The sequence below is a fragment of the Prionailurus bengalensis genome, chromosome B2 (assembly GCF_016509475.1).
Source record: "Prionailurus bengalensis isolate Pbe53 chromosome B2, Fcat_Pben_1.1_paternal_pri, whole genome shotgun sequence".
Lineage (NCBI taxonomy): Eukaryota > Metazoa > Chordata > Mammalia > Carnivora > Felidae > Prionailurus > Prionailurus bengalensis.
The window spans coordinates 17,297,346-17,312,666 of record NC_057349.1 but is presented as its reverse complement, the minus strand read 5'-3'; the positions used below and the strand labels follow the sequence as shown (position 1 = coordinate 17,312,666).

General features: G+C 40.6%; 1 protein-coding gene across 1 annotated transcript in view; it reads left to right on the top strand.

The window, feature by feature from the left end:
- The first annotated feature begins 395 nt into the window (after window positions 1–395).
- The window catches only part of TMEM170B (transmembrane protein 170B), a 31,917-nt gene continuing 16,991 nt past the window's right edge, over window positions 396–15,321 (top strand). The window contains exon 1 of the mRNA XM_043590825.1: window positions 396–997. Coding sequence (XP_043446760.1) covers window positions 679–997 — 319 coding nt within the window. The 5' untranslated portion in view covers window positions 396–678. The remainder of the gene's footprint in view (window positions 998–15,321) is intronic.

Sequence of the window (15,321 nt, the reverse complement as noted above, 5' to 3'; positions counted from 1 at the left end):
GCTACGACTCCAGCTCTCACCAGGCGCGCCCCCGGGGCCTGGGGGCGGGGAGGGAGTGGAGGCGGTTCCCTCGGAGCACCCAATCAGCAGTGGGGCCGGGCGGTGGCGCTAGTGACGTAGGCCGCGCTTCCCTCCGCCCCACTGCGGGCCGACGCCGGGCGCCGTCAGCCGCGCGAGCTCGCGCGCGCGCGGGGAAGGGGGAGGAGGAGGGCTTTGGGGGCCGGCCGGCAGTCGGAGGGCGGCGGGTCGCGAGAAGGGGGAGAGTGAGCATGCGCAGCGGCTCCGGGGACGGCGGGGGAGGTGGGGACCCGTGCGCGCGCGCACGAGCGGCCCGCCGGCGGCCGCGGGTGGAGGGGGCGGTTCCTCGAGTGTCGGCGGCCGGAGGGTGGGCAGGCTGGCGGCAGGTGCCGCCGCGGCCGCCGCCGCAGACTCCTCCGGGTCTCGGGTCTCTTCGTCCTCCGGCGGTGATGAGCTGGGCCCCGTCGGGGGCTGCACCTGCCGTCTGCCCATCACCCCGGGCCTCCCTGCGTGACCTCGGCCTCCTCGCGTGCCCGGCCCCCGCGGCGCGGGGCTGCCCCTGAGAGGGAGCGACAGCGGCCTCTTCCGCCCCGAGTCTTCGCTCGGGGGCCGCGCGGGGAGAGCGCCCGGCCCCCTCCCCTCCCCCGTCCGCCGTCCTCAATGTCTCCCCGGCGGGGAGGGGGCTGCCTGGGAGACGCGCTGAGCTGCCCCCCCCGGAGGCCCGTCGGCGGCAGCAGCAGCGCCCGGCCCGGCGCCCCGCAGCCTTCCCCGGCGGCGGCGGCGGCCTGGAGGAGCCGCGCACCCGCCGCCGCCCCCGGAGCCTCGCAGCCGCCGCCGCCACCCGGCGCCCGAGGAGAGGGCGGCGGGCGCCCCCCGGGGAAGATGAAGGCGGAAGGGGGCGATCACTCCATGATCAACCTGTCGGTGCAGCAGGTCCTGAGCCTCTGGGCCCACGGGACGGTGCTGAGGAACCTCACGGGTAATTGATGCGCCCGGGGTGGGGACGGGGATGCGGTGCCGCCCCCTGCCTCCTTTCTCCCTCCCGAAGAGGGGCCGCGCTTCAGCCGCCCCACCCCCGTGCGCGCCCCGCTCTCCGGCTCGCGGCCCCTGGTCCCAGAGAGGAAGGTGTTAACTGGGTGCACTTCGCGCCGGTGCCCGGGGCGCTGCGAGGGTCTGGATCGCGGGCGGAGAATCCCCGACCCCCGCCTCCTGCCCGGCTCGGGGAGGGCTCCCGACGGCGCTGCCTAGTGTAGTACGCGCCGAATAGCGTTAGTGCCGAGTCTCGGGCACAGTTCGCGTGGATTTACCAGCCCCCCATCCACGCGCGCACGCACATAGACACACGCACGCACACTCCGCTTCTTGATGCTTAGGTCTGTTTCTTTCTGACACATCTCAGACCGGATACAGGGCTTAAATTCTGTGTTCAAACGATCAGATCAGTTTGCCTCACCTGTTAAATTTTTGTTGCTGTAGATGACTAATGAAGTAGGGTATAGTGGGCCAGAGACTGGGCCAAGGTCTAGTGCATTCTAAGCATTTCAGCTTTGACCGTATTATCTCCTCCCTCCTAGTTCCTATTTCCTTTTGTCTGTCTGTCTCTCTCCCTCTGGCCTCAAGCTGCCGCTTCTGTGACATTTGATTATTTATTTATTTACTTATTATCATTTTTTGTATTTCCCTTCATTCGTCAAGGCTGTCAGGAGGGAATTGGACTTCACTACATTATAATAACCTAAGTTGTAGTTGCAAAAGTGAGCAGTAATGCCCATATATTTTTATCGCATCTGTAGGTTTGCTTTGTGAAGAAACTTCCAGGTTTGTTAAGGTGGAGATTCTTACACTCTGAGTTCTGAGTTTTAAAAATACCCTTTAAAGATGAGTGTTTACAAGAAGGAAATTCGGTTGCAATTTGGCGACTCCTCAGTTCTCTGCTTCTCAGAGAAAAAACTTAGAAACATACTCAGGATTTAATTCTTGAAAACATATAAGGCTAATTTTGGTAGACCATTAGTATTTTAAAATCCATTATGTCAAAGTGGTTAAGAGTATGGAGAGTATTTTACAAATATAACCTGTCCTGACAAGATACACATGTGTGAATTATGTATATTGTCTTGTATATGTATATTTCTCAGATATTTGTAGAAAAGAAAATTGATGGAATTTTATACCACAGATTTTCTTGAGCACTGATTTTTTTGACACTGATTTTCTTGAATGTGGCAACTATAAAATTAACATCGGTTCTGGGTTGATTCATGGTGTCCTCACTTTGAATCTGTGGTTATTTACTTTGGAGCAAACTGACCTTACATGATGGTTGAGGGTCAGAAATACGTTTTTATTTCCAGAAAAAACAAAACAAAACAAAACATCGACATGAAGACCATTTCATGATTCAGTTGAGTTTAGAGATACCTTATGTTCTCTTACTTCTGGCTCTGCTTGTATTTATCCACCATTCATTTCTCAAATATTGTATTGATAGTGTTTGTAGGAGTGAAGTGAAAAGAACTTAAGAGTTTGTATTTGTATATGTTAAGGACTGGCTTAGCTCATCATTTATTTAGAGAAAATTAGTTTGGGGGGGGTCACAGAGTAGTGTAAATGTAACTTCCCACTTGGCCAGATTTGACAATATTTTTTAAATGTTTAATAAGATTCCAGTCATTATAGTGGCTTCCAGTTCTTCAAGTCCCCCATTAGGTTGATAATAGCAGTTTCAACCCAGGATTAGCTCTCATTTCCCCCTCATATAATCTCAATAATCATTTTCTCATCAGACTTTGCCGTTTCATGCAAGATATGCTGAACATCCAAAACTAGTTCCTCAGGTCGGACTGAGGAACACGGGGGCCTCTTTTATTTCCTAATAATGAGTCTGAATGTGCAAAATTCAGTTTGTGAGGATAAAAACGGAGGGAGATAATAGATTAGAAGTCTTCTTTGCCAGCAGGTTGGCATACCACATATTAGGAATCACTTCACATGGAAAAAAGTGGATTCTAAAAGTGGTAATATTGTGATGTGGTTCCTTATGGCCTTTTCATGCTCGTGACCTTAGTGATCCCTTATGTAGCTTGGTCATTAGTCAAGAGATGCTCCCTACAGTGCCACTTAGAATTTGGTCTACTAAAAACAAATACACCTCCTAGAACAAGACAGCCACCACTTAGTGAGTGCCTGCTATATATCATATATATATGTCACTTAACATATATATGATTTCTAATCTTAATAACTTTCCAAAGTAGAATTACAGAGAGGCCCAGAGAGGGAAATTAAATTGCCCCAAATCCTGTTGCTAATAAGTGGCTGAACTAGGATTTCAACCCCAGGCTTTGTCCACAGAATTACTGTTTCCGCTTTTTCACGTGACTTTTACTCTTCCTCTTTACTTTCTTCAGGCAGAATGAGTTACTTGCTTCCCCCTGCTACTTCTGCTCCATGTATATGCCTTTATTATTATATTGTTCAGTTATATTATAATTTTTGTGTCTACTAGACTGTAAGCTTTTGGAGGGTGGGTCATTGTCATAATCAATGGAATTCTGGAATTTTAGCATTCTACCTAGTACGTATAAATACTCAATGCATGTTTTTTGAATTGCGGTTCCAAAATAATACTTAACAGTTGCATGCTTTAAACATTCTAGTTGCATTATTTTCCAGACACGTCTGTTGGAGTGAATGTGCTGTTAATCAGGAAATGAGTCGTTTAAGCAACTTTTATGGATAGATGGCCATACCTTTAAACCACACATATGCCTATTAAATGCACTTTTTTTGGGCTAGTTACCATGTGTTCTTATATTTTATTTAATCTTTTTAGTAATCTGGAGAAAGATGATTGTTTATCCTTATTTTATGGATTCAGACATTGAAGCCAAGAATAATTTGGTTAGCTCTGATAGCTAATATGTGAAAAATTATTACCTTTTTTCAGATTATGGTAACACATTAACTCAGAAGGCATATAAAGTTGGAGCTGAGATGGCTAATACAGAAAAAAGCGTAGTGTAGAACCAGACTGATTTGGATTTAAGAAGTGACTGTGTGAAAGACTTATAGAAATCTGGTTAGTAGGAATTCTGGTTAATTAAAAACAAAAAACAAAAGGAGAATGTATTCTCATTTCTATTTTTTTCTTGACACAAACCGACAGGTGTTATTTATTCTTATGTTTGTATTTTATCCCAGACGTGAAGCAGGGAAGTTTGGTTTTTTTTTTTTTTATGTTTTTTTTTTCTTTTTTGAGAGAGAGAGTGTGAATGGGGGAGGGACAGAGAAAGAGAGACACAGAATCCGAAGCAGGCTGCAGGCTCCGAGCTGTCAGCACAGAGCCCGACGTGTGGCTTAAATTCACAAACTGTGAGATCATGACCTGAGCTGAAGTTGGACGCCCAATGACTGAGCCACCCAGGCGCCCCAGCAGGGACGCCTTTTTGTATTGACTTTTATTTTTCTTAGAGACCTTTAGAAAATAGTCTTGTGTACGTATTACTTTGATAGAAATAAAATTTTTAAAAAGTGATAATAAAAAAAGTGATAATAAGAACCAGAAATTAGAACTAACTTTAGAGCTAGAAGTTATGTAGTTTGACTACTTCATTTTAGAAATAGTGACACATCATCATGGAAGTGACATGGCTGGGGCAGTTAGTGACAGAGACAGGCCTTGGGATGATGTTCACTGACTTTTAGTTCTGTCCCTCTCACTTGATTCCACATAGATTCTTAACTCTGACGCGTCTGATGATAAATCTTAATATACTTAAGAATAGCCTGGCAGTATTCGCCCCAGTGAGCCCAAGAGTGTGTGAATGCAACTAAGTTTTGGCCAGCAAATAAAAGATACTGGAATATGGAAGATATGATTGAATAATAATGCTTTCCCCAAACTTGAAGTTAACGATTGCTGGTGTAAAAGTTAGTGATCCATATTTATTATATATCCGGTTTTAGAAATCCTACCAAATTTGGTCTATTTATTTTTTCTCCTTCCTGAAGACCTAGTATAGGGATTGCCTGTAGAACAGATTCGTATCTGGAGGCCCCATCCCTTCAGTAAATCGCCATTGCTAAAGTTCTCTTCTGTATTCGCCACTTCCCAAACCGTGTAATTCACAAGACTCTAAAATTGTTAACTGTGTGTAGGTTAGATGCTTCTTCAGCTTACCAAAGTAGAGATAAATGCCTTCCCCTATGAAATAGTTTTTCATTCTCTCCATATGTTCTAACCCCCCCACCCCTGATCTAAAATTATAGTCTATGAATGTACTCTTTCCGTTTTATGGGTAATTTGACCTAAAAAAATAATCTACAATGACATGCATTCCTTTGCTTTACTTTTATTTTCTTCATCTACTTTGGCTTCCAACTTTGTGTTCTGACCCAAATTTGGTTGCTAAGAGTTTAGAGGAGAATTTTTTGCTTACCACAAGGCAGGATCCCTAAGCCCGTGGGTAAACACAGAGCCAGGCTGGTATTGGGAGAGGGATAACTGGTCCCTGAGAAAAAAGGCACAGGCTGGCCTCAGGCTCATCTCCTTTCTCACTACCAGCTGCAGATGTAGGGCGGGTGCTCCTCTCTTTCTGTTGGTGCAAACATTGAGAAGCTGGGGATTCAAACTGGAAAGAAGGTCAGATGTCTTTGTGTATAAAATATATATGTGCTCATTTTTCTGTTAAACATACACTTACAGTAAGTTCCCTTTTAGATTTTATAGTTGCTAAGCTACTGTAGTGTTAATACTGACTGTCAGCAAAAAAATAAAGGGGGGGTAGTTTGTATCTACTGTACGTAGTTGGAATGGTTCACACTCACATGTATAGCCAGCACCCTCAGTATGTTCCCAAGTAGGTATGCATCTTCCGGGGTGCCCTGTGCCCCAGCTTCTCATTGGGTTAAGTTCTTCCTAAATGCTCTACTACAGGAGGTTTTTCCTGAAATATAGGTGAAAAATTCCTTACTCTTTTGTGGTACAGAGCCAGTAAATTAGTGGTGGTATGATTTGTACTTTATAGGATTTTGCTCTTTGGAAATTTTACCTGTGTATCTTATTGAGAAAGAAGCTACTGTAATTTTTCAAAAACCGGAATTGTCATCTTCAGGTTCTTTCTTAATTTCCATCTCATTATCTTTGACTCATGCATCCGTATCCTCTGGCAATACCAAGTCTGACATCCAGGTGACATTTCTTAAACCTAAAGCAATTTCAGGACAAGCCTTAGGACTGGGTAAGCTGTAATTGTGACTCTTTCGTAGCTAACTACCAGAATATAAACTTATCTGTGCTTTGTTTAGTAATTGAAAGGAAGGACTGGAAAAGTAAGATAATTCACGAGGAGGAGTCAAAATGACTGGAGCTATTTTTTCTTGTAGAAAGGAAGCCTAAACAGAGGAGAAAGGATGGGTCGGGGATGGGGAGGAGTCACTGGAGCCAGGAAAGGAAATTGGGATTAAGAATAGTTAGATGTAAACTATAAAACTCCTGGAGAAAACAGAGGCAGTAATCTTTTTGACATGGGCTGTAGCAACATGTTAACTATGTCTCCTTGGGCAAGGGAAACAAAAGCAAAATCAAGTTGTTGGGACTACACCAAAATAAAAAGCATCTGTACAGCAAATGAAACCATCGACAAAACGAAACGGCAACCTATTGAATGGAAGAAGACATTTGCATACGATCTACCTGTTAAAGGATTCATACCCAAAATATATAAGGAATGTAATAAATAAGAAGAATGAATAATCCAATTAAAAAATGGGCAGAAGGCCTAAATAGACATTTTTTTCCAAGGAAGACATCCAGATGGCCAACAGACTCATGGAAAGATGCTCAACATCACTCATCATCAGGGAAATGCAAATCAGAACTACAATGACATCACCTTACATCTGTCAGAATGGTAGAATCAAAAGACAAGAAATAACAAGTGTTGGTGAGGACGTGAATAAAAAGGAACCTTCATGCATTGTTGGTAGGAAGTAAATGAGTGCAACCACTGCGGAAAACTGTGGAGTTTCCTCAAAAAATTAAGAATAGAAATGCTGGATGATCTAGTAATTCTACTAGGTATTTATCTGAAGAAAATGAAAATGCTAATTCAAAAAGATACACGCACCCCTATTGTTACTGTAGCATCATTTACAACATTTTTTTACAATAGGCAAGATGTGGAAGCAACCCATGTGTCCATTGGCCAACTGATGGACTGACTGATGAATGGATGTAGAAGGTGTGTATGTATACAGTGGAATATTCCTTAGCCATAAAAATAGGGTGAGATCTTGTCATTTGTGGTAACATGGATGGACCTCGAGGGTATTACGCTGAGTGAAATAAGTCAGACTGAGAAAGACAAGTGCCATATGATTTCACTTACATGTGGAATCTAAAACCAAAACAAAGCAATAAATGAACAAAAAGAAACAGGCCCGTAAATGTAGAGAACAATCTGATGGTTGTCAGAGGGGAGGAGGATGGAGGGATGGACAAATGGGTAAAGGGGAGCGAGAAATACAGGCCTCGGGTTGTGGCATGAGTAAGTCACCAGCCAAAAGGTATAGAAGAGGGAGTATAGCCAATGGTATTCTAGTAGGGGATCGAATGGGGACAGATGGTGGCTACAGTTGGGGGGAGCACAGCATAACGTATAGACTTGTCCAGTCACTGTGTTGTGCACATGAAATTAATGTAACATTGTGTGTCAACAACACTTCAGTTAAAAGTCAGATGTAAGAAGAGAACCCCCCCCCGCCCCAATACAGCGTGTTGAATTTACCATAGTATCAGATGAAAAATTCTAATAAATTCCAGAAGTCTTAAATAGTTGTGTTCATTGAATATTCACTGCAGGCCCGATACTGTGCAAAGCATTTTGCACGCATCTCTTTTCTTATAATTGAAGTGGCCTTGTAACTTACTGCTTTATTAAATGTATACGATTAGATCAGGTACCATAGGCTAGTTGTGTTTTTAGTGACTGAGTATTCCAGCAATAAAAGTTGGTCATAGAATAAACAGTAGCAGTGGAACCATTTGAAAAAGATCTCATTAGACTCTCAAATTCCAGTAACCTTAGCTAAGTAGATTAAACTTGAAAAGAAAAGGAGATTTTTCACCAAACTTGGTACAAGTAGGAAGAACCAAACTTTTACGTGGGTCCAGTTGAATGCGTTCTTATAAATCTTGGGATATGATCTAGGAGGTCTTTTGTAAAAGTGAAGTGGTATAATGGAAGCTTTTGAAAAGCAGGGGATACCTGTATGCTAACTACTCTTGCATAAAAGTGTCTAGCTAAGATGTTTTTGTCAGGGTTGTGACACTGGATTTTCATGATAAAATTCCTCCCTTCTCCCATTTCCTACGGTCGATTACTTTGATACAACATAGCTCTGAACCTTGCTGCCTATCACAATCACCTGGGTCTGGTTAAAGGTACAGATCCAGGGTCCCGGTCCATATTTATGGAATGGGGATTTGGGGAGCAAGCCTATATTTTTAAATCTGAAACTACATTTATAGCTAGCCCTTCTGGTGATTTTGTTATTGAGAGCTCAAGGATTGGGGACATCCGATTTTTATTTTTTTTATTTTTTTATTTTTTTATTTTATTTATTTATTTTTCTTTTTTTTAATATTTTTTTTCAACGTTTTTTATTTATTTTTGGGACAGAGAGAGACAGAGCATGAACGGGGGAGGGGCAGAGAGAGAGGGAGACACAGAATCGGAAACAGGCTCCAGGCTCCGAGCCATCAGCCCAGAGCCTGACGCGGGGCTGGAACTCACGGACCGCGAGATGGTGACCTGGCTGAAGTCAGACGCTTAACCGACTGCGCCACCCAGGCGCCCCCATCCGATTTTTAAAAATTAAGTTTCGTTGTGATCAGTTTGTAGCTGTGTTGTGATATATAAAGCAAATTAATATGGAGTATTTAGTATAACTGAAGACTTATTAAATTTTCAATATAAATGACTCATTTATTTCCAAGAGGTTGCTCAAACCCAGTTTTTAAAAAGTGACTATCTTTTAATATTATTAATTATTAATATTATTAATATTTTACTGTTTTAGTGATGTTTTCTTTATATGTACTACTAGCGATAGAGAATGATTCCTATTAAATGATAGGATTTTGAAAATTCGAGGTGGTTTATGTATGTTACATCTGAAGTACATGAGAGAATTAAACATTAAGAATAATTATGTAAACACTTAGATAATGTTATTGGAATTTCCCCTACAGAATAAGTGGGGTTCTGTTAGATTTTTGTATGCAAATAGAGTCTAAAGAAGCAATAGATTCTCGAAATTTATGGGTCAAGAAACTTGGTTTTATCCTTAAATGCTACAGATTGGTTTTTGTACTTTAGACAAGCCACATTATTTCCCAGGCCTTGGTTTCTTCATTGGGTAATACAGTCTGATGTTGGCAGTTTTCATGTTGATGTTAAGGGAAGGCTGATTTAAAAATTAGAAAGTTCTGAGAGAAAAGTTTAGTAACTATGAGTTAAGAGAAACTCTTACCATTTGCATATAAACTTGTTTCTTTAATCTTTAAAATTAAAAGATTTTTAAATTTCTTCAGAGCTTCTTCAGGCCGTTAATAGGGTGAGGTTTAGGACCTAGAAATTCTTTGTTCTTGGAACATCATTTAAGAACTCTTAGAATTAGGCCTTTTTTTTGTTTGTTTTTAGGTTCATTCTTAGACATTTACTGTCTCATTTTAGTGATAATTTTATCTTTTTTTTCCAACTACTTTATAAAGAATTTTTTATTATGGGAATCCTAAGACCTACATACCCATCATCCCCTTTCAGCAGTTATTAAAATGTGGCTAATCTTGATTCACTTTTTCTCTTTCATAGGGGAGGGGAGAGTCTGGAGTATTTTATTTAATTAATTACCTAACTAATTTAAATTTTATTGAAATTCACACTAGTTAACATATTATGTACTAATGGTTTCAGGAGTAGAATTTACGGAGGGCACTTGTTGGGATGAGCACTGGGTGTTTTACGTAAGTGATAGAATTAGGCCATTTAAAAAAAAATTTTTTTAATGTTTATTTTTGAGAGAGAGAAAGAGAGGCCCCAAGTGTGAACAGGGGAGGGGCAGAGAGAGAGGGAGACACAGAATCCAAAGCAGGGCTCCAGGCTCTGAGCTGTCAGCACAGAGCCCGACGCGGGGCTCAAACCCACAAACTGCAAGATCATGACCTGAGCCGAAGTTGGATGCTTCACCGACTGAGCCACCCAGGCACCCCAAATTAGGCCTTCTTAAAACTTGGTTTAGGAAACTCTGGATTCAGTATCGGAAGATCCCTTCTAGTTCTGAAATTATGTCTTTGTTTTATTTTGTTTTGTTTATCCTTGTGCAGTATGACTGCTTCCTCAGGATCACTGTCAGTGATATAGCCACAGTGTGACAGTCCTGACCATGCACGTCCATTACTTACTTGCTGAATTTTCCTGGTTGTGCTTTTATTTCTGAGCTGTCACTCATTTGGTCCTTTATTTAGATTTAACTTTAGGAATTTGTTTATATTGAGAATTTCATTAATACGCTCGTTGATGTAAAAAGTTCATTTTTCAGTGTTCAGTGTCAAAATCCCTTGGAAATACTGTATCATGAGATTGTAAAACATTTTGACAATTGCTGAGAAGACGTTTTAGATCAGTAACTGATTCAAACAAACATGTTGTTACTGACTTTTTTTTTTCTTTTTTGGTGTGGCATGTATAATTTAAGATACTTGAGGACCCACAAGTGATGACAATTAAAACCATTGTAAAATGCTGTGTTATAATTTCATAATAGATTCAGATTTTGACACTTAATTCTTACACTTTTGTAACTGAGTAGCTAATCAATTATGAGGAAGAACAAATTGAATGACATCTTTTAGGAAGACAGTGCTATGACTTGAATATAGAGCAGTTTTTTAACTATTTTAAATAGCCTTAACCTGATTTCTTTAAAGCAATGATACTCTGATTGTTTTAAATTAAGAACTTGCTTTTCTAAGAAATTTCTTTTAGTATTCAATGGTAAGTACTATAATTTACAGTTTGAAATTATATAATTAGCTGGAAAAAGGGTAATTTCGTAGAAGTGGGTAATAACACAAGTGTTGCCATAAGCTTTGAGAAGGGCGATATATTAAAGCAGCTCTTGAAGGTGTCACAATTAAATTTAAAAACTAGTGTTTTTGCTTTCTTTAAGAAGCAGAAGCAGACAGCTATTAAATATTTACAGTAGATGTAACTTCTGTGTTAAATGAGGTTTCGAGTGGACAAATGCAGCAGCTTATTTTTAAGTCTGGTTAATATGTTGAGTGATTAAAAATAGATGGCCAACCAGACCCATGAAAAGATACTCAACATCGCTCATCATCAGGGAAACACAAATCAAAACCTCATTGAGATACCATGTCATCCAGGTCAGAGTGGCTAAAATCAACAACTCAGGAAACAACAGATGTTGGCGAGGGTGTGGAGAAACAGGAACCCTCTTGCACTGTTGGTGGGAATGCAAACTGGTGTCGCCGCTCTGGAAAACAGTGTGGAGGTTCCTCAAAAATTAAAAATAGAATTACCCAAAGACCCAACAATAGCACTACTAGGAATTTATCCAAAGGATACAGGTGTGCTATTTCAAAGGGGCACATGTACCCCAATGTTTATAGCAGCACTATCAATAATAGCCAAGTTACGGAAAGAGCCCAGATGACCATCAACTGATGAATGGATAAAGAAGATGTGGTTTATACACAATGGAATACTACTTGGCAATGAGAAAAAATGAAATGCAGTTGCCATTTGCAACAACATGGATGGAACTTGAGGGTATTAATGAGAAGTGAAATAAGTCAGAGAAACAGATACGTGTTTTCACTCATATGTGAAATTCGAGAAACTTTAGACCATGGGGAAGGGAAGGGGAAAAAATAGTTTCAAACAGAGAGGGAGGCAAACCATAGGAGACTCTTAAATACAGAGAACAAAGGGGGGGTTGATGGGGGAGGTGGGGGAGATGGGGCGGGGGTGATGGGCATTGAGGAGGGCACTTGTTGGGATGAGTACTGGGTGTTGTATGTCAGCAGTGAATCCCGGGAATCTACTCCTGAAGCCAAGAGTACACTGTATATACTGTATGTTTAGCTAACTTGACAATAAATTCTATTTGAAAAAAATAGTAAAATAAAAACATCACTGCCAAATTAAAAAAAGAGAATGATTAAAAATAAGGAAAATATATTCTATGTTTATATTCATTTTAACCTTTTTTGTTCATTTCTTTGTGTAGAGTTAAGCTTCCATCTAGTATCATATTCCTTCTGTCTGAAGAGCTTCCTCTAATAGGTCATGGAGGTACTCAGGTGGTTCATTCTCCCAGCTTTTTTTCTTTCTGAAAAAAAGTCTTCATTTCTGAAAGCTGTTTCTCCTGAATATAGATATCTGGCTTTACAGGTTTATATTTTTTCCTCTTTCGGTCTTTAAAAAATGTTGCTTTATTGTTTTTGTTTGATAGTTTCTGACGGGACGTTTGCTGTACTTTTTATCTATTTTCCTCTGTATGTCATGTGTTTTTTCCCTCTCACTACTTTCAATATTTTCCCTTTATCTTTGGTTTTTATTCATTTCACTGTGATGTATCTAGGTGTGGGGGGCGCTTATTTTTATTTTATTTTGTTTTGATTATTTTGGGAAGTCTTTATCTTTGCTTGAGATTCTCTGAGAGTCTTAGATTTGCAGTTTGGTATCTATCATTATTTTTAGAAAATTTTCAGCCACTATCCCTTCAAATATTTTTCTTCTCCATTCTCTTTTTCTTCTCCTTCTGGGACTCCAATTACACATTATGTTAAACCATTTGAAATCATTCCATAGCTCTTAGATGGATGGTTCCTCTTTTCCCTCCTCCTCCTCCTCTGGTCCTATTCTTTTCTCTCTCTTATCACAATTTGAATAATTCCTATTGGTCCATTGTTAAGTTCACCGATTCTTTGCTTAACTGTGTCAAGTCTGTTGATGAGACCAGTGAAGGAATTTTTCATCTCAGATATCGTGGTTTTTGTTGTTGTTGTTGATGATGATTTTTTTTTTAATTTCCAGCATTTCCATTTGCCTTTTAATTGGAATTTCCATTTTTCTGCTAAAATTCCCCATGTATTTATATGAGTTTGCAACCTTTTCCATGAGAGCCTTTAACGTGTAAATTACAGTCATTTCAACATCCCTGTCTGATTGTTGTAAAATCTGGATCATTGCTGAGTCTGGTTCTGTTGATTGCTTTATTTCTTGACAGTAGATTGTTTTTCTTATTTTCTTTACCCTCATTCTATCTCCAGTATGTTTATCATTTGGTTAAATTAAATTTATTTTTTTTAATTCAGACACGGCAGTGAATTCTCCTGGGGCCTTTCTTGCCATTGCTCTTCTTGTTCAGGCCTCTGTTTCCCGTAAGATCGACTACTTATTGTGCTCTGAAGAGCCCGAGGTATTAGAATATATCCTATTGAAGTACCATTAACTAAAGATTCAAAGTGTCAGCTCTTGCTAATATATGAAAGTGCTGTACAAAATTAAAGTACTGCAGTAAATATTTGCAGCTTTGCAGACCATATTATCTCTGTCATAGCTACTCAGCTTGCTTTTATAGCATGAAAGTAGCCATAGACAGTATGGATGAGTATGACTGTGTTTCGGTAAAACTTTATGGACACTGAAATTCAAATTCGGATTAATTTTGATGTGTCGTGATATACTGTTCTTTTGATTTTTTTTCAACCACTTCGAAATGTAAAAACTATTCTTAGCGCACAGGCTATACAGAAACAGGTGGTGGGCCAGCTATGGCTCATGGACCATACTTTGCTGACGTCTGATTGAGGGGACTTTTTCAACTTTTAAATGCATCATCCCCCAGAGAGTCTAATAAGCCACCTATATGGGACATATCCCCAAACTGAGAAGTCACTGATGTTAGAAATTAAAGGCTGTGGATTCCACACCTTAGGTTTGCTGGAATGAGAACAAAGCTTGAGATAACCTAATGTGAACACAGACTGTTTAAACATATAATGTGCACCATTTCTTTTTTTTTTTTAATGTTTTTTTCAACGTTTGTTTATTTTTGAGACAGAGAGAGACACAGCATGAACAGGGGAGGGGCAGAGAGAGAGGGAGACACAGAATCTGAAACAGGCTGCAGGCTCTGAGCGGTCAGCACAGAGCCCGACGCGGGGCTCGAACTCACGGGCCGTGAGATCATGACCTGAGCTGAAGTCGGACGCTTAACCGACCAAGCCACCCAGGCGCCCCGTAATGTGCACCATTTCTATAAAGAAGGTAGAAACCATAAACAGTTTCAAACTATGGGCTTACTGGTATGGTATTTTCAGCTTGGTGCATAGACTATGTTGAGTACACAGTTAGGGCTCAATATCTGTTGGTTAATGATTTTATTAGAACGGTCAAATATCCTCTGGAGGATTAAAAAATGTGTTCAGTATTTGTCTAATGAGATGGTTTTGTTGTTTCTAGGACTTTTGGATGTTTTAATAAATATCTCTTAAGTAACTTTAGCCTAGAGTAGTGATTTGTCTCTGTCTCGTGCTGTGATTGATAGAGCTGACGGCAGTGTTGCTGTTTACGTCCTACCTCTAGAGGCTGCTTTCCTTTTCTATAGGTTAAGTTTTGCGAGCAGCCTGGGTTGAGAACCTTTGGCCTAGTGGGGCGTCTTCGTTGATGAATTTTAGAATCAAAACTATTTTTTTAAAGACAGTATGTTTGCAGCAAAATTTATATATATATATACATATATATATATGCATATATATTCAGGCAGGTGCTAAAAATAATGTATACAATAATATAACCCATCTCTTATCTCTAAAAGATAGCCACTGTCTTCTGTTTGTGTATTTTTCTGTGCATATACAAACATTCTTCAGCAAATAAGATCATACAATAGGTACCATTCTTTGACTTGTTTTTACTCAGCTAGTATATTTTAAACATCTAGCGAAAACCATTTCTCATAAATAATTTTGTCCAAGGATTCAAAACAAAAGCACAGAAGATAATTTTGAGCAACTTGGCAACGGGGGCTGATGAGAGACAGAGATTGGGAGCAGGGCTATTTCTAGTCTCGTTTGGAGGCCGGGACACATCACAGTTCTCCGGCAACAAACACAGTGCAACAATCCAGGCAAAATTCGTCTAGGCTGAAGCTTATGGTAGCCTTGACTGGGAAAAAATAACGAGAGGACTTCAGGAGGTGTGCCCA